This window comes from Salarias fasciatus, chromosome 6 (assembly GCF_902148845.1).
Source record: "Salarias fasciatus chromosome 6, fSalaFa1.1, whole genome shotgun sequence".
Taxonomy (NCBI): domain Eukaryota; kingdom Metazoa; phylum Chordata; class Actinopteri; order Blenniiformes; family Blenniidae; genus Salarias; species Salarias fasciatus.
Window position 1 is genome coordinate 22,289,008 of NC_043750.1, and position 25,616 is coordinate 22,314,623.

General features: G+C 41.6%; 1 protein-coding gene across 3 annotated transcripts in view; it reads left to right on the forward strand.

Annotated features, from left to right (window-relative positions):
• Nucleotides 1-473: 473 nt before the first annotated feature.
• The window catches only part of dclk2a (doublecortin-like kinase 2a), a 39,550-nt gene continuing 14,407 nt past the window's right edge, over nt 474-25,616 (forward strand). For 2 of the 3 annotated variants that reach the window (XM_030093835.1, XM_030093837.1), the window contains exons 1-3: nt 474-1,320; nt 5,985-6,322; nt 23,802-23,931. In XM_030093835.1, the coding sequence (XP_029949695.1) occupies nt 915-1,320; nt 5,985-6,322; nt 23,802-23,931 (874 nt within the window). In that variant the 5' untranslated portion in view covers nt 474-914. The remainder of the gene's footprint in view (nt 1,321-5,984; nt 6,323-23,801; nt 23,932-25,616) is intronic. The other variant, XM_030093836.1, reaches the window with a different exon arrangement.

Here is a 25,616-nt window from a genome sequence, read left to right on the forward strand (position 1 = left end):
ATGAGTAAATGCGAACACATCACATAAAATGGGGCCCATGCCCTATGACCTTGTGGGCCCTGGGGCGACCGCCCCCTTGCCCCCACTCTGGCTCCACTACAGTTCAGCTGTCACCGTGATTTGTTTACAACTGCTATTAATAATAATAATAATAGTTTGATGCATGGAATAGTTTAGAAGGACATTAATAAAATCTACCTGTCTAGGAGGAGCAATATGTGAAAATTCAAGTCACAATGGACTTCAGTGAAGTCTTACATTTTTAAGAATCTAGATGTTTTGGAAAAACAACTGCACTTAATTTGTGTTTCTTCAGAACAGATATGCCAGATGCAGCCCCTCGTTGTAAACTTGATTGTTCAGGTCGGCAGTCTGCAGAACAATAGAGAGCATTAGGACCCCGAGGCTGGGAGGCTTCCCCCCTCCGTCTCATTAGGCGAGCCACCGGTCTGACGGCTCGGTGGCCACTGAGAGGAAGGATGTGAGAGGGAGAAGGAGGTGGATTGTGTTTCTGAACCGCTGAAGTTTTTTTCTTTTCTTTTCCTTTCTTTTTTCGCCTGTGAAATCCCTTCGGTAGTTGCCAAGACGAACACAGGTTCACTAGGATGTCTGACAGACAGTCGCTACTGAACAGGTTTTCTACCGGATGATCCGGAGTTGGTGTTCGGATCATCGCTGCTGTGGAGGAATCGCTGGGTTTGGGACTCGCTTCTAGTGGATCTGAAGCTCTCCTGGACTCGCCTGTGCAGTTGTAAGTGGTTGCGTGTTTGGTGGATCGGACGTGGCGTCTTTGGACTTGCACGTGTGAGTTTGTTTTCTCCGGGACGCAGCGGTACTTCAGCCTCCTCCAGCCCGGAGCTGCTCCTGCTTTGGGGTTTGACTGAAACCAGGGAGGAAAGGTCAGGATAGAGAACATGTCGCTGAGCAGAAGCATCGAATTCGAACACTTCGAGGAGCGAGAGAAGCCGCACCGGACACCGAAGACGAATTCTGGCTCCGGGTCTCAGTCCGGCTCCAGGGGGAACGGTCTGGTCCAGAGCCCCGCGCACAGCGCGCACTGTAGTTTCTACCGCACGCGCACCCTCCAGTCCCTCACCTCCGAGAAGAAAGCCCGAAAAGTGCGGTTTTACCGCAATGGCGACAAGTATTTCAAAGGACTGGTGTACGCGGTGTCCCACGACCGGTTCAGGTCTCTGGATGCTCTGCTCATGGAGCTCACGAGGTCCCTGTCAGACAACGTGAACCTTCCCCAAGGAGTGCGCACTTTGTTCACGGTGGATGGCAGCAGGAAGATCACCAACTTGGATGAGTTGATTGAGGGTAAGAGCGACACTGGGTCTAAAAAGAACACTTCACGTGACCAAAAATCTAGAGAGAAGCTCAATACTTGTTCCAATGATCTCTCAAAGTGCACTGTTTACAGACTTTTGTTGACTTACTCTATATGCATACTCAGTTAAAAATGTAACCCATTTGTTGCTACTTTTTTAAAATCATCTTATTGTTAAATAAATCCGTAGAGTATTTTAGCAGGTTGCAACACAAAGGCTATGCAAGCTTCTGGTTCATCATAGTAGAAACATTGAGCTGCCCCGACATGTTTGACCTACTGCCATGTATGTGAACAGGCAGACAGACCCCTCCTCATGCAGCTTTATTCAGAACACAGCACTGATCGTGTGTGCAGCCCCGTTCATTGATCTCAGCTGCACTCACTCTTCTCTCTGCATGCTATTTGTGAGTTTATGTGGGCGTGAAAGTGCTCCTTTTACCGTTAAGCACTGCCGGGGACAGAATGAAATGTGTGTGTCTGTGTATATTGGTGTACGGTTGACTGGCTGTCAAAATCCTTTAGATTGAACCCTCCCTTGGGGAATGGAAGATACCCTTCACCCACTCGCCCACTGATGACTTGTTCATTGTTTTGAGTGGAAGTTATAAGTTGAAGTGATCATCAAATGTAATCTTGTAGCCATATATGCTATAAGTGAACAGTTGTGTTGGGGAGGAGCTGAAAAGTGCATGTTTTTGAACACTTTGTATTGACAGCCTCATTTGACCATTTTGTCTTCAGTGTTCTCTCTGAAAAGATTCTAGATTTTTTGTCTTCAGAGTGGGAGTCACTCCACATTTCAACCTCCTTACTTTATTACTCCTTATTTTAACCTCCTCTTTTAACATCAGGGGTTCCTGCCTTGCCACGCACTCAGGATCTACTAGCCTCTTACTGTAGCTGCAGTCTATTTTTGCCTCGCGTCCTCATAGTTTCTGGTGTCTGTGCTCCACATTGATACTCGCACTCCCTGAGAAGCAGGAGATGATTTTGGACACATTGGAAGCATCAATTGTATAGTAACTTGAGCAGTTTTTTTTTTTTGTATGACTTGTAACTAAAAAGCTTATGTTGTCTGTAAATAGTGAAGTCACTTCATTTTAAGAATGCTATTCTCTCTTTTCTTAATTTTATAGGGCAAGTTTAAAATATAAGTACTAGGATTTTAATTCTTTAATTTCAATCATGTTTTTATAGTGTTTTGGGATGACATTATTTATTTGATTCCTAATTCCAGTTAGGATTAAAAGAAACTGGACCATATTATCTCATCTAATTTATATAATGACAGGTGTAAAGTACAGTGAAAAATACTTACCTGAGTCCTATCTGTTTCTAAATTATATCAGAAAACTTTTTAAACATCTCCTTTAGTCTCATTTATATTTCTCTTTTTTCTCCTGAAGCTCAGATCATTCCATGCATCGCATTCCTTTTTTTCGAAATCTTTTAAATAAAATTAGGCCATGGTTTAACATTAAATCCCTTTTGTGGGGAGGTGGATGGAAATCTACTCTTGGTGTGTCTGCACAGCCCCTTTATAAGATAACAATGTAGAAAGAATATGATAATGTCCTCAGCCACTCACAGCCACGTTTCAGGCTGTTCAATTTCAACCAGACTGCAGGTGGGCCAAGCACTCGTGTCTTGTCCTTGTGTACTCACCCAACTAATGGACAGAGAAAGGGAACATTACTGCACAGCTCAGCAGTCTGCATCCATTGATTGAAGCCTGCTGTGGCTCTTTTGTGTTGCAACCCAATCAAGCACTGTTCACATGTGTGTCCCTTATGGCTGCATGGGATTACTGAGCCAACAGTCTACTTGAATAGCTGTTCTGGGGGAAAACCAACACTGAGAGGTACAGGAAGTACTGAATAGGGCTTACAAAGAGCTTTGAAGTTAACAGCGTTGATTTGTAAAGGTACCCAGCGTGCAGACTGGGGGCCAGAGTTGTCATGTTTTGAGCCTGAAGGGCTCAGATCGTCGCTGTACTGTGATGATAACGTTTGCCCACATGCCAGAACTTATAAAATGTTGGTGATGCTTTGCTGCAGCCACACAGAAAATACAAAGCCATCGCAAAGGTTGTGATTACAACCAAGCTTACTCAGTCTAACTAAGATTCCTCAAAATTATTAGCAGATAAGTTAATTAAGAGGACTACGGCCTGTTTTTTTTTTTTACCTAATATTTTCAGACACAAGATATAAATTGTGTTCACATCAATTTATTCAAGTAGTATAAAATGATTTTTGCAGCATAACGTCAGTGAGTCAAATACCATGGCATAATGTTCATGACAGCTACTCGTGACCAGAAACTTTGGCGGCAACAATCAAACTACAAATCTGTATCAAACACCAACTTTTAAAATTAAAGTGTCCTTTGGACATGAGTTTGATTTTTTTTTGGCTCTTTAATCCTCTGAATTCTAAAGATTTCTCTTTGTTACACAGTGATCTGAGAATTTTACCTGTGTTAAATTTAATGATCTTAAATGTTTAATAATTCCAGGTTTAGAAGGCACTCAGCCGTCAAACATTTTTAAATGTCTAATTTGTGGAGGGTCATGGAGTTTACCTCCGGGCTAAAGCTGAGCTGGATCCTCATTATATTGTAACGATGAAGCCGTGCTTGTCTGTGATGTAGTGAAATCAGGCCGAAATGTTTGGTGCTCTGTTTGAGTACCTAATAAAAGGGGATTGATGTCAGAGTTAAGACCCACAGCAATGACATCTGTTTGGCTAAATGTATTATCTTAACAATCTACTTGATTTATCAGTGAGCCCTTCAAACACCAGCAGTGTAAAATATGATCAACTTATTGTCTTATTAGAACATCTCTGTATTGTAATCTTATGAAGTTTCAACATTCATGCAGTGGATCTGTGTTGACTGGCTGAGTTTAGCTTTCAACCTGGTGACAGCTGTGTTACCATTACAGTAAAATCTGCTACCTTGTTAATGTTGACCTCATCTGTTGTCCACATGAGGACAACAGCCAGTGGCGCGTGGCTGAGGCCCATATCACATCACTTAGGGACATGAGGGAATAGAACCGTCACCAGTCACCATCTGAGAGCATGTCAGTGTTCTGTCTCCCCCTCAGATGAGTGACACCCTCAGCTATATTTTGTTTTAGAGTGCAGACATGGCTCCGTCCTCCCGACTGTAACTCAGCCTTTTAATTAGCCTTCGGTTAATTGCAAGCCTAATAAAACCTGCTACTTTGGGACACGTCGTCTCATTTGGCCTTCTTACGCTGAAACGCTCTTCGTTTGTCTTGACACACATCCAGAAATTCAAATTTTATGGTGGGTTCAGTAAATTAGCTGGCGACCAAGCTATTGTACCACAATGGCATTCCCTTATGTAGTAAGTAAATTAAGTTCTGTATTCTTAAGAGATATAATACAAAATGCTCTGAATGAGATATCATTTCTACACACTGGACAGCCACTTCTCTAAGTAGAGTTTGAATGTAACAAAGTTGACTGAAACAAATCAACCAGCTATATTGATGCAAATATGTAGCCAAATGATCAAAGTCTAAACACCCAGCAGGACACTGTCTTTATGGCATTTTGCTCAGAACTGGAAATACGTCATTTTGAAAAGTTATATATATATATTTTCATCCTGTCAGTTCTTTCGGTGTTTTCATTCTCAAAGCTGAGCTAACCTCTGTGGTTATGATCTTGTATCTCTGAAAATGTCAGAATGACAGTTCATTTTTGCTAAAACACAGTTTGTGACAAGTCAAGAACAGTAATTATGAACTAAGTGCAAGTTGCCTCTGAGCAAGAATTGTGGACACTAAAATAGTTCTGTGAGGAATGTAGAGAAACTATCTATCATGTTCCCACTCTCACTCATAAAAAGGCAACGCGGGTCTAGTGGCCGGCCTTCAAAACGATCTCCGGACATCCGTGCCGTGGTTGTCGTTGACCCAGAGAGCCGCTCTTCTTGTCACATGACTTAAGGGGGAAACGTTTGCGTGCTAATGTGTTCAGATGGAATGCAGGCAGATAAAATAAAATGCCTCACTCTGGAGGACGGCCAGTGCAGCAGCTCAACAGCTGAGAGGGAGAGAGGACAGTGTTACACTGCCTCTCAATGCACGTTTTTGTTTCCAGTGGAGAATGTTAGCTCTTTGTTGTTCGTCTGATTTGATTTATAAGATGTGGGAGCAGTTTATAAGGTGTGCCTTGTACGTGCATCAGTTCAGCTCAAAATGTATGTTCGGATTGCTTCCTATTCTGTACATGTTTTCTCTACATTATGTCAGGCAGTGCTGTGCAAAGCTCAAGTCCGTCAAGCACATATGATTTAAAAATAAACATAACAAATAACTTTTAAATAACTGTAATCGTCATGTCCTGTGCAAAACAGCTCCACATTTTCTTTTTCAATGAAAACTTCATTTTCTCCATGATTTGTAGTTTGTTCCAAGCATCTTGAAGAAACTTCCGATAGTTTAGTAGATTCAGATCTTATTGCCTACTTCTGTCTACTCATGCTTTACTAATTAAATCGATCATCTATAGTTTCAAATGAGCTCAAACTTTTTCACAGAATTTTAGGTCAGAATAGAGAAAAAAGATGTTTTTTTGACCGAATACCTCACATGTCTTATTTCTTCCCTCAGGAGAGAGTTATGTGTGTGCCTCTAACGAACCCTTCCGCCGTGTGGACTACATGAAGAACGTGAACCCCAACTGGTCGGTGGGCAGCAAAACTGGCACGTCGCGCTCCCTCACCTCCCTCACCCCGCTGAAAAGTGAGCTGCACCGCGAATCTAAGGACTTCATCAAACCCAAGCTCGTCACGGTCATCCGCAGCGGCGTCAAGCCTCGCAAGGCAGTTCGGATCCTGCTCAATAAGAAAACGGCTCACTCCTTCGATCAGGTGCTCACGGACATCACCGACGCCATCAAGTTGGACTCGGGAGCTGTGAGGCGACTCTACACTTTGGAAGGAAAGCAGGTACGTGGGGCAGATTCTGGTTGAATAACATTTCAGTCTGAAACCTCGATCGCTGTATCTGTTACAGTCAAGAAAAACACAGGGTGAAATGATCTCACTCGCCAACGTTGCTGAATTGAACAGTTTGAGTGAGCTGAACATGTTGTTTTCAATGAGATCAGACTGGACGATGTGTCTATTAGAACCATATGGAACTGCAAAGCTCAGCTTATCTCTGAAAACCAGTGATTTATAGGTTTCAGCTGTGTCAGCAGTCCAGGTAATTACAGTTCATTTAATCTTCAGCACGTAATTATACGCTGTGGTTCTTTCAACAAAGCACTAATGAATACATTTTAGACTTCAGGTCTTTTGCCAGATCCGTCAGTTTCGCATCCGCCTTCCTCGTCCATCCTTATTGTGCCATGTGAGACGGTTTGTGCCGTAATCCTTCCCATCTGGGACACTTACATATTAATGTTCCTGTCTGAAATTTACAATGAGGGGTGCCTGGTGTGCACAGATGAGATGAGGCAGAACACATGGGGCTCCTCATCGAACTGATTTATAGTAGTGTCTCATCTGGTACATGTCCAAGGTTATTATTATTATTGACATAATAACTTGATGTTTTTTTGATGATAATCAGCTTTTTGATCGTTTCCACACTGTGTTAACTTTAAAGTTGTGCAACACTTTTCTGATGTTAACAATTTCAAGAAACTCCTGTTTACTGGAGGAGTACCTCATTTATCCTGCACTAACTCATCCCTCTTGACAGGAGAAGAAATATGTTTCCCTGTCAAACATTAACATCATTCTATATCCACAGGAATGTATTATGTGCTGGAAATAAACCTTGATTTAACTTTTTAAGAGCTATCTGCCTCTACATATTTCTTGTTTATGTCAGCTGTTTTGTTGCTTTTGTTTTTCTTCTCGTCAGTAGTCCATAAATTCTGCCAATTGGTACGAAATGAAGGGAACAGCTACTTTAAGAGGTGATAACTACTACTATTTGAAATCAATTGCTTTTTCAGTAACCTGTGTGGAGGAATCTTATTTTAGCTACATCAGTAAATGATTTCTCTCAAGCTTATCTGACTGGAAGGGTTTAGAAAGAGAGCAAGTACCTGGTTATCATCTTCATACTTTTCCTGAAGTTTGTGCTATTGATAAGAAAAGCGGTACTCTTATGACTGCTTTTTTGAAAGTTGGATGTAGATTAAAAGCAGGATACCGTAATCATAATTATCAAGGCACATACTTCCACTGGTTGAAAATTCCATAAAGCTTTGACAGTGGTTTGGTGAGAAGTTTGAAAGTCTTGAACTGAAAATTGTCTGACAACCAAAACAGCTGATGTTTGTTTTGTGTAAGCTGACAGGAATCTTTCTGGGCTGGACAGTCCAGACATGCGACTCATGAGAATTGTGATCCTTATCACCTCTGGCGGAGCTGACACAGCGTCCCCTCTGTCAGGCCAGCGCTGTTCAACCTCGGTGACTTGTTAGGATTATACAACGGTAGCCAAAACATTTGTGCATTTATTTACACGATGCTTCCTGTGGTGGATAATGTTGCACTCTGTCTCCCTCAGTATTGGCAAACATGACATTACACACTGCCAGACACTGAACTGTTTGACATTTTGGTACCTAAATGAATTATCTCTATATAACTTTGAACTTCACAGCTGTACACTTTACTACTACTTGTGAGAAACTTGTTATTCAGTGATGAGTTCAGTTCCATATCTCTCACATTAAACCTGGATGTGTCTCTATTTCCATCTCATAGTGGATTCCAAGTAGATCAGCTGTGCAGAGCAGCTGTTCTTTGCAGGCATTTTATGCTCCATGTAGCCAGCAGGAATGTATCATTAGACCTTCTGAACATTTGCTCGCTTTAGTACTTGTTATGTAGGCGTTAAAGCTGCACTGCTGCTCATGTTGAGAGTTGATGCTTTGACCAATCATTCATGGTGTTCAGGTCATTAAAGCCATTAGAAGAGACCCGGGGCCTCATTTATCAACCGTTTGAATGCACAGATATGTGCGTACTTGAGTACGTACAAGCATTTCCAGGCAAAGTGTGGGATTTATCAATTTGGATTTGTGCTTTGGAACGTGTGAAAAATTTCTGTACAAATCCGACCAGGCGTTCACACAAAATATAGTGGTAGAAAAGTGAAACTACAAATAAAAAGGATGAAGAAATTCACAATAGGTCCAAACGCAGCATATGTCCTATGTTTGCTTTAACTAAAATTGCTGAATTAATAATTTTGTCTCGATAGAAAAAGACATTTTGTGTGTTGTGTGAATGGCTGTGAAAGAAGCTTTGAGATATAGAATGATGTTATACTGTTGTTTATTGGAACTGTATTGGAACCAGAGACAGGAGGACTTTAATGTCAAACCTCCTTTTTTCCTTCTGTTGATCTTTCCTCTGAGCATTAACTGCTGTGGTTTCCTTATCCCAGGCAGCATTTCTCCTTTTATTTGTTTTTCCAACATTCAATGTGCCAAACAATGTTTTCTAGTTTACTTCAACCTGCTGACAGGTGTTTCAGTTCATGAAAGTGCATTTTTTCCCTCTTTTCCATGATTATGAAAGGTAAGGAAAATGTGTGTGAGTGTGGCTGAGTGTCTTTCAGCAGTGCTAAATATCAAACCTTAAAAGCTATGAAACAAACAAATGTGTGAATGCCCAAATATCTTATGACTTTAGAGGTTTTTATTGTGTAATTTGTTTTGCGTGTACAACAGGCACTCCAGTGTTCTGCTTAGGGTAAGATGTTCATTCCTTAAATAGTGAATGGACACTTGTATAGCACATTCTTTGTACTTTCAGCAGTGTTTTACATAATTTCTTCCTTGCAAGGTGCTCCCACACCAGTGCAAGCAGCTTGGGGTAGAGTTTCTTTCCTGAGAACACTTTAAAGATGGGGATCAAACTGCTCATAGGGACGTTGTAGGACAACCCGTTCCTCCACCAGAGCCACGGCCGCCTCTCTTGCTGTTCATGCCATTAATCCACTGAGGAAGTGTCCCGCGGTCAGAAGGAGGACGGCGTTATTCATCATTACTCACCCTCATAGCTCCTGCAGTCGGTTGTAAATGGAGCAACAAGCAACACATTCAGGAACAAATTCAAACCACGCAGTAACTCTGGCCTGTTTGGCTTTTTAGTCAGCTGCAGTGTTCTTTTATTAGGTCCAAACGTGGATCACAGCCAGTTCAACCGCCACCATGAAAACAACAACAGCAGCATTCCTGTCCCAGTGAATTCAATGAGCTGTAGAAAAATGTCTTTCCCTAATAGCTTATTTTTTGTGATTTAGATTAGAAGTCATTTAGATTCACTTGCAGAGGTTATAGTTTTAGGGGATTGCACAGTACGGATGAGACATTACTCAAGTCATGCTGACAAGTCTGTCATTTAGCTTCTGTACTCGCCACAAGGATTTTTACATTTATCACATCAGCCAGAACTTCCAATGGGTTTCCTCTGCAGCTTTAATTTAATCTTTGAAAAATGACTTTAGATCTCTGCTGGAATGCGGTTCCATACTGAATATGCACAGAAAATCTCTTTAGTTTATGACTGAGCTGCAAGGTGTTATGAAATACTCGTATGTATTTGGATAAAGCAGTTTAAGATCCATTAACATGATCGGTGTTGCAGTATTTGATGTTTGAGGCTACGACAACAAGATGAAGAGGCTCATCTCTTCAAAACTGGTGCACATAGCATTGAGATGAGTCAGTGTCAGCCAGTGAATCAAATCAACATTCAGACAAGATGATCACTTTTCTGTTACGTGAGCTGTGAGAAACTTCAGATAGGACATGTTTGATTTTATTTCAGGTTGGCAAATGCTTAATTCTCAATAACTGGTGTGAACATTTTATCTTCAGCAGCCTGTTTCACACAGTAAAATGAGTTGATTGATTCTTAATTTATAGAAACATCAGTAGCAGTTGGACATTAGAAAGTATCTTCTGCCTGATTCAGTACTTCAACATTTTTACTTCCTTCAAATTGTCTCATTCTATTCACTCTACTGGTTTATTTCAGAATTGAATTGAGGATGTAATCAGATTAATTTAAGGGTGTAATCTATTATGCATGCAACCTGATCTGTACACCAGAGCAGGAAACCTGATAATATATCGCCCGTTGTAAGAAAAGTATATTTAGTTACAGCCAAATAGAGCTTCCTTCAACATACTGAGGCTGTTTTGTTTGTCAGGAATAAATAGGGTTTTTTCAACAATACAGTATTATTTCTGAGTTCTGATAACTTGTGTTGAAATGAATGTCTTTAGGTTTTCACTTGGGAGTGATGGTACCACTTTGGCACAAGTAATTATATCATTGCAGTTGAACGGTGGCCATAATGACAGCTTGTAGAGCTTCATTTCTAAAGCTTGCAGCTTTTTTTCTAAAAATCAGTTGTGACATTCACAGCCATGTATCTCTCAATGGTTTCTGAAGCTTTTGTTGGGGTAATTCATTTGTTATTGATTCTTCAAGTTTCAGATTTTCTTTTTGTTTTTTTTTCTTTTATTGGTAATTATGTAAGTTACATAGGTACCATTATTTTATTTGCGAAGAAACCATGCAACATTTAAAAAGCTGTCAGTTATTTGCGGACTGTTTAAATGTGATTATTTTAATATTTACGTTGCTACCATTAGGCTATATTTATGGTTATATCTTCTTTTTGTTCAGAAATCACAGCATTAAAGCTCATTTGAAGGAGTTTAAGATGCATTTTGAGCCAGGTGTACCTAATAAACTGGCAAGTGTGCATTAGCTCTTTATGTGAGAATCAAGTTAGCTTTCTAGTTTGTAAAACCCCCGCAGATTCTATAAAAAGGACTTCTGAGCCATTCTCTCTCTCTCTCTCCTACACACACACACACACACACACACACACACACACACACACACACACACACACACACACACACACACACTCCAAATGCCTTCCAGCAGCAACCTACCATCTGCTCCTCCAAAATCAAATCAGAGGTCCCAGCCACCCGGTCTGCAGGCGTTACAGCCCCTCCCACAGAGACACACACACACACACACACACACACACACACACACACACAGGCACCCCCACCGAGTTCCCTGGCACCACCACATAATTAGACCTATAAGCTTGAAGGAAGGGTTAAAGTGCAGCTGTCAGGTGTGTTTGTGGGTGTGTGTGTTTGTGGGTGTTTACTTGTGAGTGAGTGTGCTGCACAATACCTCTCTGTCCACTCTCTCTTTCCTTGAGTCAAAGCTGCTCTTCAGACTGAATGTTAATTGTGGATCTTGGTTTATCAGGACCAACAGAATCAGCTGCCACTTTTGAGAGAAAACCCTGTTTTCCATCTGAATGCTGACCAGGCGGCGAGGAAAGAAGATTGTCATTGTTTAATCCTCTATTCAATGATTAGTGGGACAGTCGAGTAGCTGTAGATTTTTATTTTTTTTTTTGATAAAATTGGCTAGTGGTTCCAAGGGTATGACAAGAAAGGCCCAAGTGTAGATAGATTTTAGCAGTTGTAAAGCCTGCAATTCAACAGAACAGTGGCCAATAGTGAGTAATACAGATTTTCACAGTTTGTATAAATATGATTTGTAACCGTTTCTCTGTCTTTTCAGATGAGTTCACTGTTTTGTTATAAATCATTCAGAGGAGTGTCTGTAATGTTGGTCTTCACAGGTAACTGGAGAGAGTGTGATAGCAGGGAGCAGGTCACCCGATCGGAGTGGCCACACGCAAAGACGGTGTAAACACAAGTTCAAACTGTGACTCTTGCCTCCTTTATGCATTGCGGCCCGATCAGAGTGAGCTGAGGGTGAATGTCACCCTGTCGGACTGCGACAGTTATGAAAAATGAGCAGATATCGATCCGTGGGTTGAGTACAGGGTAACTGGCTGCACCTTGTCACATTCAGTCAGACATGTGGTCAGCTGTCAAGTGTGTTGGCAAGAATAAAGGGAAGATGGGGCGAGATGGAAGACGCGAGGTGGGCTGAACTGCTGTGGAGCTTGTTTCCAAATCCCCAGCTTTGTTAGCCAGTGCCTGTTCTCCACCCCCCCCTCTCACCACCTGCCCACTTGTCCCACTGTGCAGAGCAGCTGACAGACACTCGCTTTCCAATCTACACATACATAAGATACCTTACATTCAGCCTTCCTACAGAATATTGAAATAAGGTGTTAGTATGGAAATATGAATCTCCCTGAGTGAATGAAACACAGAGTTTTGAGGCCAAAGTGAAATGCATCATTGCATGTGGGCTTGTTTATCCACTGTGGCTGGAAACACTTAGTCACAGACACCCCTGGCTGCCGTGGCCAGACATCAATACTTGCTCTTTTATAACAGATATTGCAGCACATTGTACTGACCGCCCGGTGACCTTTTTTGCTACACCTCTGTAATTTGGACAAACTGGATGCAGTCCGCAATTTTTGCCCCCCCCACCGGCTTTTTACTTGACACAGCTCTGAGCCCCGTGAGACCCGCACACACACCATCAGTGAGACAAGACAGTTAATGTGTGCTGCAGCTATTAAAACATTATTGATGTTCCTCTTTAGTGTTCTTCATTCAGTAGTGCTCAGGTGGTGGTTTGAATTAATAATCGATTAACACCTTGTAGGTTGAGGCTAAAACACACTTTTGCATTTATTACATGGTTTGAAGTAGTTTTTTTTTTTTTTTTAATTTAATTTTATTTGCTTTGGAAAATTCAGACCATAGTTTCAGTTCACTCTTCATTGCTCTCACAGCTGTTAGTTTGAGCAAGTCTGTTTCGTCCCTGCCTTCTCTTTTCCTCAGACAGCCATCCAAAATGAAATCCCTTTATTATAGTTTATTTAAAACGTTACTGTGCGCCCAGCTGGTTTTGCACTTTTAACAGACACCTCAAGGACTGCTCGGTGAGGCGGTAGTTATTAACTCTCGATATTGCTTGTTTGATTCTGGGCTTGAAGGCATGTTTGTCTGAAGTTTGCATTTTCTCTCTCAGTGCATAGGATTTTGTTGTAAGGTCTACTGTCCCCCCCCCCCCCCCCCCCCCCCCCCCCCCCCCCCAACCATCCATGTGTTTGAGGGAAATTGATGACTCTAATAATTTTCCTGTAGATGTGAATGTGTGTCTCTGTGTGATAGACTGGCGACCTGTCCAGGGTGTAACCTGCGTTCAGCCTTCATATCCAGCTGGGACTGGCTGAAGCGCTCCGCAGCCCATAGTTTGATGAAGCAGTAAAGAAGGTGGATGAATGAATTCATACATTTTGAGGATAATGTAAGTAAGGAAAAGAGTTTTTTTTTTTTTTTTAATTTTCATTGAGAGAGTTTAAAGATGAAGCTGCCATTCGTTCCTCATAAAGCCAATATATTCTCAAGAACATCAATGCACATGAAATTTGATGTAAAATCCCCAAATTTGTTTGTCTTCCTCCCTCAGTGATGTTATCAGAATGACAGTCTGCCTGCCTATTAACCAGAGGCTGGAAACAAACCCGGGTCATTTAGACTGCCTGTCTGTGAGGACTGAAATGCTCCTTTGCCTGAGATCTTTAAGAGCCTCTGTGGACACAGTGCAGCCATCTGATGGATGGGAGAGGAAATGGGAATCCGTGCTGATAATGGGACGATCTCGTAATGAGCTTTTTTGTTGTTTTTGCACGCATCGCTGCAGTGATTGATCGGATAAACTGTGTTTTCAATGATAAATGAAAGATGTAGTTGCTTAATGTTTTTCAAGTTCATGCTGTTCAGTGTTACATAATTTGTTGGGTCCAGGTCAGGTTTGAGTTTTCTGCCTCCCAGCTGATCCTGTGAATGTAGCAGAGGGAGGCTTTTAAAGAAACATTTGTGCTCCTGCATGCAGTGTGCGTATCAAAACTTGAAGGTCACTTGTAGGCCTCAGCACTGCTCATTTTTATGAGGGCACAAAGAATTTGATGCCACGCTGTGCGAGAGCAGCAGGCTGCCAGTCAGGGACAACTCCCATGAGTCTTTGCCAAAATTTGCACAACTTCGTTTTAGATTTCTCACGGATGATGGTTTGTAAAAAACAGGTCATCATCCACTTTTTAAATACTTTTCATGGGTGAAGGACTTTTGCCGCAGCTGAGTATACACTAATAACAAAGACATTTTCTCTGGAGTTTTGCCCTTTTGAAAAAAACGATAACATGATATTTAAAACCTAAAGCAGCAATATGGAGACTGTCTTTCTTTAACACTCCACCAATGTTTTGGCAGTAAATGCAGCAGTAATAATCATCAGGTTCTTTCCACAGTTTGGAGGTAGCAGAGAACATTTGAGAACAGATTTGCACATCTCAGACTTGTGGAGGCGGGTACCAGCCAGACGACAAACTAACCACCTTCAGCATGAAAAAATGCAATGCAAGCTCAATCTTGTCTTTTCTGTCAGATTAAATATTCCCCACATTGCCTGGTGAAAATCGCAAACACTTGGCAGGAGAAGGAGCCTTCGATGTAGCGGTGAGATGAAATGGCTTGTGGGTATCTGGGTTTTGGGGCATACACATATAAATGGGAGATGGATGTTGCGTTGCGTGACACTGATGCACTCTGGCATCGTCTCAAATGACGCGCTCCTAATGATGATGGCCTGCTGGCCCCAATACCCTAAACCAACCCAGATCCTGCAGTTCATGTGTTAATGGGGTCGTGCTGCTTCGCTATCTTGTGCCAACAGTTAAAGGGTTTTTCTTTCATTGAGCTGTCTAAATTCTTCTCACCCTGTTATCATATTCAAGTCAATATCATCCTGTTATTTGCATATCCTCCTGGCAGGAGTGCAGCATGCTGGTAGTTAACAGGCAGATTAACGAGATTGTTTCTCATCCCGACTAGCTGCAGGCAAGGCCACACACTGGGGGCTTCATGCGACTGTTGGGCTTGAGCAGTTTTTTAGGGTGAAGTCTGGATTAAATGCCATCATTTGGGTCAACAGCCATGAAATCTGAACTGCCACCTATTGTTCTGTACCGTCATTAGCATAGAGCCCCGTCTGACAGCAGAGCAGTGTCACCATCCAACCAAGAAGACTCACAGCTCCGCTCAGATTCATGCTTTTATCAGCTCTAGATCTCTCCAAAATTCTTATGTAATGGATTAAAAATAAAGTTTTCTGATGTTGCAAGCTGTTTACAATGGATACATTTTCACTGTATATATATTTCAACACACTTTATGTAATCAAAGCGGTTCATGTTGATGAGTAGGGCAAAAATATTCACGAGGATAAAATTTCTCTCTCTGGAAAAGTGCTGGATCGATGCGGCAGTTGAATAAACAGGAAAACAAAAAGCTGGCAGGCGACAGAGAGCAGAGTGTCGGGGGACACGGGGGCTGTCAGCTGTGCAGAGCGTGTGGAGGCCGTGGACGGGGAAGGGCGTCCATTGTGATCTCAATTGCTTGTTTTGTTTGCGCAGCCTGGCCCTCCTCCACCGTTATGTGCAGCGAGAGAGCTGACATCAAGATACGGCGTGGCCGCGTTCAGACCCCACGTGCCCTCGCGCCATTGTTTGCCTACTTGAGTTTAATTGTGCGAGACACCCATGGCACAACTGAGCAGGTTGATGGGATGAATATATTTGCTCAGGGCAAATCGTTGAACTGAGTGTTGAAGTGATCATGAAAGCTCAAGAGGTTGCTGCTGATGTCTGATGCATATCAAACTGTCTTCTCTTCCTTTTTTCTGAAAGTGTGATTTGCAGATGTTTCATTTGAGATGTTTGTGCATGTCTGACAGAATATGAGAATAACAAAAGAGCATTATACTAAGACAAAGGATCAAATGGAGTGAATTAAACGGCATAAAAAATTATGGCAAAATGCAAATTAAGCTTATAATTAAAATTGTTTCTCTCAAGATGCCCTTCTTGTAGTATCAGAGGTCCAAATAAGGATGCATGAGGAGAAAAGACAACTGAATTAATGAAAGACCCTCTTCAGGTTCAGGAGTATGTCCACTTCATCAGTTTCAAAATTCCATAACAGGAATTTTCTTGATCTGTGTAACCGAGACATTTTTGTCACTTGGGTTGGGGGACAGAGCCACACACTAGTGATAAAACTAGAAGACAATTCAAGATATTAAAATAGCAAATGGAAAGATAAAGTGTTTATAACTTGATGAAACTGGAGTTGAACCACAAATGTAAGAAAAATTCACATCAATCTAGCAGTACTGAAGGATTTTAACTTGAAACTGAGGTTTTTGCTCATTAACGACACAACAGTTGCCCTGTATTGATTTTTCTGCATGTTTATTATGACGCACCCTTTATTTTGTACAGTCGGACAGCTTCACGTTATGCACAGTAATGGCTCCATGAATATGAATCGGCGAACATGGAAACGGTGTTTCAGGGTTCAGAAATTATCATTTTAGTGTCACTGAGTTGGACTGAAATGGAAAGAAACCACCAATTTGAGTTTGTTCTTTTATTTTGAAATGCTTACAGTCTGTAGCCGAGCCAGAGTGGGGGCAAGGGGGCGGTCGTCCCAGGGCCCACAAGGTCATAGGGCCCCGTTTCATGTGATGTGTTCACATTTACTCGTAAATAAATTCTTATAATAAAATGTGCAGTGTGTGCGAGAAGGTTTATGCATATGATTGTGGGCTCCAATTTGCCAATTCTTATATTACGACTGTCCATGAATGCATCAGAGCTGTAAGCCAGCGCTGATTGGCTGTGCGGCATGAACAAGTTTTTTCTTTTGCACTTGATCTGAACTCTTTGGAGGGAAGTTAAACAGTATGCTAAACACTATGCTAGCCGCTAGCGGTACTACCCAAAACCTAACATCGGAGTCATTGGTGAGTCAGTGAAACCTTCAAAAATATTATCTTTATCAGAATGCTGTGGTCTTAAACACCTGCCCATTTGAATGTGCCTTGTGTTGCTCTCAACTATAAGAGACTGCAGAGTCTATTTTTTTTCTAATATATAGTACGTGAAGTCCATAAGATATAGATAGGTGTGTCTATATCCATCTGAATAGATTGTGTAATTTTAGACCAGCTGTGTTCATTTTATATTTAAGCTGTATCAAAGATGGTACAAATTTAGCCAGTGAGTTTTCATCTGAGTTTTCAGCACCATGGACAGCGGACACTCTGAGATTGTCACCTGTAAGGGTGTATGTGTGTGGGTGTGGGTGTGGTGTGTGTGTTCTTCAGAACAAGTTTGTGACTTTATTCTGCTTTCTGAAGCATATATAGGTTTGCTTGGCTCAATAAAAGTGAGCATTAGTGTGTTGTTTGATGGTAGCATGAGGTATTGTTTAAATGGTAAAATTACTATCATAAGGACCCTTCGAGAATGCTCCGCCCCCTCTGTACTGAGACTGACCCACACTCCGCCTCTGCTTACAGTATATTCTGCTGTCTAGAGAGTGAATAAAATCCTGCAGGCATCAAGCAATGCTCACTTGGTTCTTCCAGCTTGTGTCCAAAAACAAGCCGTTCACCAGGCCATGCTGTGTGTGACTAACGTAGTAAATCCACACGAGTGAGCTAATAATGGGCTTGAAAATCCAAGCACTCACTTTCACGCCGCTGCCGCCATGGCCGGTACACGTGTCTGAGATTTACCGCTCTAATCCAGAGGAATTAAACTGTCTCAGGAAGCGGCCACTGTCTGTGCGAGAGTTCAGGCCGAGTTGATAACCAGCTTGGCTTCAGCGCGAGCATCACCCTGGCAGAGTTAATGGGCGTCTGGCTGTCTGCACACTCTTAAGTAACTAACCGTTCGAGTTAGAATGTAAGCTTGTTGCAAGAGTGAGTATCTAGTTCACCGTGCGAGGGATATTCCCCCGTTACAGCAGTGGAGCTGTGTGACCTTCCCCAAGGCGGGAGGCTGTGATCTTGATCTTTCGGTTTCTTTTTTCCCTTCCATCTTTCCCTAAAGACTTCTCCCACCTCTTTTCACATGTCTGACTCATTGTGTTGAGCAGAAATGTGGGGTTTGGAGGCAAGTGGGACTTGTGTACCTAGTTATTACAGTGATCATTGTTCTTTCAGCCATCACATGGAAAGCTGAAAAAAACAAAGAAAGAAAAGAAAAGAATCAACCTCGTCCCTCAAAAATCCTGGTGCAGTGTATCAATGTGACATTGTGAGTCTTTCGTAGACATTTGTGTTGTTTTGATCTGTAAGACATCCAGACCTCTCGGTGATTATTGTGTTTGATTCGCTGACACCCTGCATCTCTTTTGTTGCCACGCTGAGCCGGGCAGAAGATATAAGCGAAGCACACAGACACATGGTGAGAGCAAGAGAAGGTCAGACATGCGAGAGGGAGGGCAGTGCCGCGTCTTTCAGGGCAAACTTCAGTTTACCCTCAAGACATGCTACCCAGCCAATACAGCGCCCTGCAAACAGTTCCCTGCACTGATTGGCTGAGACAGAACCCACAGGACAGCTCTGGCAATGGAAGACCACTGGCTGTTTCTCCTGGTGGTGTTTGACAGGAGTGGAGACAAACAAGGACAATGTAGTCTGACAATAATCCACTTCTCGACCAAACACCAAATTCCTTCTTGTGATACTTTTAAAATGTGTGAGAGTTTTACAGTGTGGCAGTTTCAGAATGATTAACAGTTTTCGAATGTTAGATAGTGAAAATGTTTGATTGTTTTAAAATCAGATTTTTTTTTTTTTGCATATTTATAACTAATACAAAGAAAGTTAAAGCTAAGCTGCTTCACTAAACATTTTAATGCTAATCAATTGCGCTTTTTTTTTGAGTGTAGCATCCCATTTGGGCAAAAGACGATGTATTGATAAATGAGCATAACCTACTGCAAAATTGCAATATTTTAATAAAAGGAGAAGACGAGGAAGAAGCGATCCACAAACGGAAACAGTCCCACAGTTTGGCAGCGATGCACCTCACTCCCCTGCCAAACAGCAATAACATTTTATTTTTTTTTTTTTTCAATGATTTTTTTCAAAGATCGAAAGGTTTTAAGTTCACTCAGGATTACTCTGCTATATTCAACCCCTCTTATGTTTCTTACCTTTATCCTTAGTTTCCCTAACAGGATGGAGCATTATAGATAATAGATGAATGAATCTCTGTTCGCTCTGTTTTTAGTCTCACATTGAAGCGCATGATCACCTTCAATAAAACTTTATATTACTAATACTTAAAACTGTATTTATTGTGATCTGCACTAGAAATTGCCTTGACAAGGTTGATATCTTTCCTTTTTTTCCTCTAATGCCATTTTAGTTTGGTAAAGGATAAGCTATCAAGTGACTTTATGCAAATTTGACTTTTTCTCCCGACAGAAGTCGATGACCATGTGATGTGAAACATCGGGGTGTTGTACATTAGAGAACAGCACATCGCACAACTCTTACAACTACTCAGCCATAATACTTAGACACTGCATGCTATGAACTAGCTTTGAGAATTTTTAAGTACAACCCAACCTCTTGTTTCACTTCAGGGTGGGGTGATTCTATTTGTGGCTTGCTAAGACCTTCAGCCACTGTTGTTTACTGTATTTGTAATCAGGGTCATTAATAGTAACCAGGGGTCGAAGTTCAGCCCCGGCTGACTGTCCTTCGCTCTGAGGACAGACATCAGTCTGCAGTACTGAGTGGTAACACAATACAAGGCTACAAGGCACCTGTCCATCACTCTTCAGGCCAATAAATTACAGGATGAATAAATGCATGCATGATTCACATAGTAGTTTAGCATTTTTAGCTATTTCTTCATGCAGTTACTGCCAAATCTCCCGAAATGTCCTTTAAACAGATTTTATCATCCACTGCATAAACTGGTACTTGCTATAATCGGTAACGCTTTACTTGAAGCACCCCTGTATAACACATTATAAGTACATTATAGCACTGTATAACTATAGTTATAAACACTCATAAATGATCACACTGCTTTATAACATCAGGACCCAACCCTAACCCTAATCCTATGCTGCATAGTGGGTTATAAAGCATTGTGATCATTTATGAGTGTTTATAACTACTTATAATGTGTTATACCGGGTGCTTCAAGTAAAGTGTTACCCTATAATCTTGCCTTACATACAGACTTTTGTGTGAGCTATGAACTGTAAAGATCAAGTAATGCTCATTTTGTAAAGAGAAACTAGAATGTGGCGACAAACTGTAGGTGTGAATGTTGTGACATCAGTGAGTTTGATGGTCATGAGGACATCATTGTCATAAAATCATTTATCATATAATCTTCTGGTATATAACAATATATTTTTTTCCTACATCTTTCCTTTTGAAGAAGAGTCCGTTCACGACGGGTGGTGTTCCGGTTCTAAACAATGTGCTTTTCCTCAGAGTTAATTGTGTACATGAGTTTTGTGACAGTCTGCACTGATTAGGCTCATTAGTGTTGTGGTTGGTATTTATTTAATTTGCTAATAAACAAAAGAAAGGAAAAAGTTATTGCCATCGTTGTCTTCTAATACATTCTGGTAATTTTTACATGGTTGTCTGCATCGACCCCAATCCAGTCTTCTTAGGGTTAAAGCCACCTCGACTACTGCTGATGTATGAACACAACAACTTTGCTTTTCTTGTTTGATCAAACTATTCTGGGTCTGAAGCTCAATGTCAAGCCAGCTAAAATATGTTTAGGAAATTCCACTGAAAATGTGGTGAACTTTTTTTTTTTTTTTTTTTTTTTTTTTGCCTTGAGCAGTTACCAGGCAACAAGTGGCGATTCCACAAAGTTATTTGTGTGGAAAACAGTCCTTCCCACTGTGCATGGTTTTTTTTTTTTTCTTTCTCACATGGATGAAAAAGGTATAAATATAGATGGATAGCAGCAGCAGTGGAATTTGAGCAGTTGCACAAATCAACGTAAGCAGAACAACTTCGGTTTCAATTCTATTTTCGCTGCGCCGGTATGATAGCAGTGACGATCTTTACATCCAGTTCCAAACAGGGAGTGACAATGTGAATTTACAAAAAAATAAATAAATTAATTAAATTGTGGAATGACTGTTGCAGAACACTGCTGAGGTCGTCCCACATGGCGTTTCCGTGCCAGAGGACAGTGCTCACCTCAGCAGTACCAGTGTCGCTGCCTCACATTGTCCTCGAACAAATGACCAGGGAGCGCCACGGCAGCACAGCCTGCTGAGTGGAAGGAAATATACAGCCAAGTGTCGACACCAATAACACCACCCAAAGCAGCACCTGCAGTAAGGTCAAAGATTGATGAGAAGCGTTGCCCGATGTCCACTTGTAATAATTTCTCACTGAGGTGATTGCCCTCCGCCGGAATCCATCTTTGACACATACAGGCTGTTTGCATTGAAACGCCGACAAGGCGTGCAATGAATGAATGCCTGAGATAGGATATTGGAACTTGGATTTCGGGGTTTATTAACAATTGAAATACACAGGGAAGGGTGTGAAGATGTCACTGGCATCCCACCGCCGCTGCGACGGCATTTTGATTTTACCACCTGTCCCCTGAAAATCTGGTGTAGTGATCAGCTGCCAAGTTCCAGAGTGAGAGTTCATCTAAAGAATGGCATTCACTCCAGCAATGTCAAACCTTTGGAAAACTGCTGCAGCTCAGAATGTACTGCAAACACTCCTTTACTTTCTCTGTTTGAGTGACTAAAAAATGATACTGGTGTGCCTGAAAGAAGAAAAAAAGTAGGGTTAATTTGGGCATGGAAAAAGAGTTATTTATTATTTATGAGAATGTCATGGATACTGAATGTTGTGTCATTTTTAACTCATGCTGTCTGAATGTAGGACACACACAAGTGTCAAATGAAGTGTCTTATTTATTATTAATAGCTGTGCAATTGGAGTGAGTGAATGATTTGTGGTGTGAAATACTATACTTTTACACTACTATTCTCTCTCCTCCTCCACTTCTTTCTTCTTTTTTCGCCTCCCGCTTTTGTTTTCTGTTATTTTCACTGTGGAGAATGTTTCGGCCCTGCACGGCCATTAAGCTTTTCTGGACCACCAGTTCATCTACAAGACATCCTGTTCACATACAAATGCACATTTCCCCCCCACTGTGTCAGCCCCCAGTCTCCCTTAGAGGATCCATCTGCCCACAATCTTTCAGCCATGCTGTACCCTTCCCCTCCTTAGTGTGTGTGTGTATGTGTATGTGCACGTGTGTGTCTGCCAATGTGTGGGTGCCTTTGTGTGTGGTGTTCGGATAATGAACGGATATTTCCCTCCTTTGTCTTCCTACTTGTCCACCTACAGCAACAGAGGGATTGTGCATGTGAGTGCACGTGCGCGTGCATGTGTGCAGGCTTGTATTCCAGAAACCTAGAGAACAGTTCACCACTACCCAAGGTTCAACCTGCCATGAAAGGCACAATACAGAACTCCTTAGAAACCTCTATGGATTTCAGGGTTAAAATGTGGCTTTGGGGCAAAAGGCTTAGGCTGCGGCGAATCAGTGGCGATGATGAACATTATGATTTATGTGAGTTTGTGTGTATGTGTGTGTGTGTGTGTGTGTGTGTGTGTGTGTGTATGCGTAGGCAGAACTCACAGGAGTTTAAAGTGATTCCTTCAGTCTTCAGCGGTGGGTGCTGGTGGGTGTAAAACCTGAACCGCACTGAGCTTCAAACGAAACCATTATCGCAACGTGAGACAAAACAGAAAATCCCCCCCGACACATCCCCCGACCTCCCCTCTCTCAAGGCCCTGCAGTGACGCTGCAGTATTATGTTAGTGTTTTGACTTCGACTTGCTAAACCCGGACATGTTCATACTGAGCTAAAGCCGAACCAAAACTACTGCAGGACTACTTTTTTAACCAAAACCTGCACTGTTGTGTTGGAAAAACTAATGAATGTGTGACAGACTGTTCACACCTTGTAAAGGAAGTCGGTAAGTGTCACTGTAAATGTAACATTGCACTATAAAATTCAAATATTGCTTTTGAAAGAGGGGTTGAGATGTTAAGATCCAAAGGCTTGGATCTAATGTAGGGGACTGAGCAGAATATCTTATTTGATGCTGGTTGTTATGAGCTCTGCTGGGAAGGAGAGTCTCTGTTTCAGGTTCAAGACTCTTTAGTTATGAGGTGCTTGCTTTCACTCAGAAATCATCCAGTGAAAGATGGAAGGACGGCGGGGGCAGGGCCTGTCAGGCTAGACACCCTGTCTGAGGATGAGCATCTGAAGCAGAAGAGGTTTCATTTGTGGTTCGTGGTACGAACACGTTGAGGCATTGGATATATTTTGAAAGAAGCTTTATTTTTCACAGTAATTACAGAAATAACAGCAGAACCTTATTTTCAGTTGTTTTATCGACGGTGCTACTTTGTGTCCTGCAGCAGTGTAAATGATCCGATCACTTCCCCACCCACAATGTCAACCCATAAAAACAATTAAAGTGGTAATAAAGCCTCTGAGAAACATTCATCTCATCTTTCTCTTTCCTGGTCTTCTTCCAGATCACCTGCCTGCAGGACTTCTTCGGCGATGACGATGTGTTCATAGCCTGCGGACCGGAGAAGTACCGCTATTCCCAGGATGATTTTGTTTTGGATCACAGTGGTAAGGCTTCCACAGCCTTTATGACTGGTAGGCCTAAGTCTAAACTAACTAAACATCTGTGTTGGTGTGTTAGTGTGTGTGTGTTAGCTGTGTTTTCCCCCTTTAGTTCTTGTCTTTCATGTCTGCATGTGACACTCTCTTCCTTCAGGAAACTGAGCGCAGGATATGAGCTTTGCCTCTGGGTAAATTTAGATTTTATTTGATCAGGTTCAGAGGGGATTATTGCATTTTTTGATGTAGAAAATTTGTCCATTTCCATGAATTTATTCACCTACCCAACATCTGTAGAAATACATTATTTGATCAGGATAAAAGTAGTTGCATGTTGTTTTTTTCCCCACTGTGTTCTTCATGTTCTGTATCAGAGCTGTACATCTGATCTGCACAAGCTCAGCTTGGCATCACTCTTTTATGTGCACAAATCTAAGCGGCGACGCAGGCAGGAGCAGGATATGACCTCTTTAATCAGCAGATGCGTTCACTGTCACAGCTCCACTGAGGCCGAGCAAACTCACGGGAAGGAAACATGAGTTTACTTTAGTTTCAGTCCAAACTTCTTGCATCCTGTTTGATATTTTTGTTTGGTTAGTTGTAACACACACACACACACACACACACACACACACACACACACACACACACACACACACACACACACACACACACACACACACACACACACACACACTGTGTTAGTGGCCACCGTTGACGGTGTTGCTTCTGTACAGAAAGAGTTTGAGGCCTTCGTCCCACTTACACTCTCGTGCTCCACTTATAAGAAATAGGTCTTTGAATGAACAAAAAAGGGACGCCGTACTCCCTGCTGAAGGAGCAGAGGGGCTGCTCTTCCTTTAGCAACATAGATCCACACTCGATATACAAATCAAGAACAGTGGAAACATTTCTCACTACCCAACAAAATCCTTAAATTTAGTCCTATCTTTATTTATTTTTTTATTTATTTTTTTTTTTTTTGACACAACTTTTGGGTCAAAATGTTGACTTTCTGCTGTCTGCTAGTGGTCATAACATGCTAGTTGGGACTATTTTTGGTTGCAGCTAAAAGAGTAATATTCAAAAGTTCTTTAACTACCATCCATCTTCCAAATTTGACAAACACTCTGCTGGGATAATACAGCTAAATACATTCTTTCTTGTTACATGTGCTACCAGCGTTTAATGTTATAATGTTCAAACTTTTAATCAAGTTTTAATTTGTAGTTTAACTACAAATCTACTGGAAAGTTTTCCAGTTTTGTCAACACACTTGAAACACACACATGCTCATGTGTGTGTCTGAATGTGTCCTGAGCAGACGGAACCCTCTGCTCGCTGTGCTTCTACCGCTGTGTTAGCTTCAGCTTAGTCCTATAAACATCTTCCACAGCTCAGGGGCTTTCTAATTGGAGATGAATAGCCCCAGTTTAGGGCTTCTTTTATAAATAAGTTCTGGATTGTTGGTGTTACACACTGTGACAGGAGTTTTACCCTCATTTCCCAGCTTTCATCTGTTAGTGATACAGATTTTTGAGCAAGGTAAAGAAATGAAAGCTGCACATCATGGGTGATTCCGTTATTCTTTTTAAACCCCACACTCCAAAATAAGAAGAAAATGCAGACAATTTTTAATATATTCATCGTGTGCAGCAGTAATTTGAACCCAGATGTTGTGCTTGAGACAAAAATACAGACTGTGACTGCAGTTTTGTATA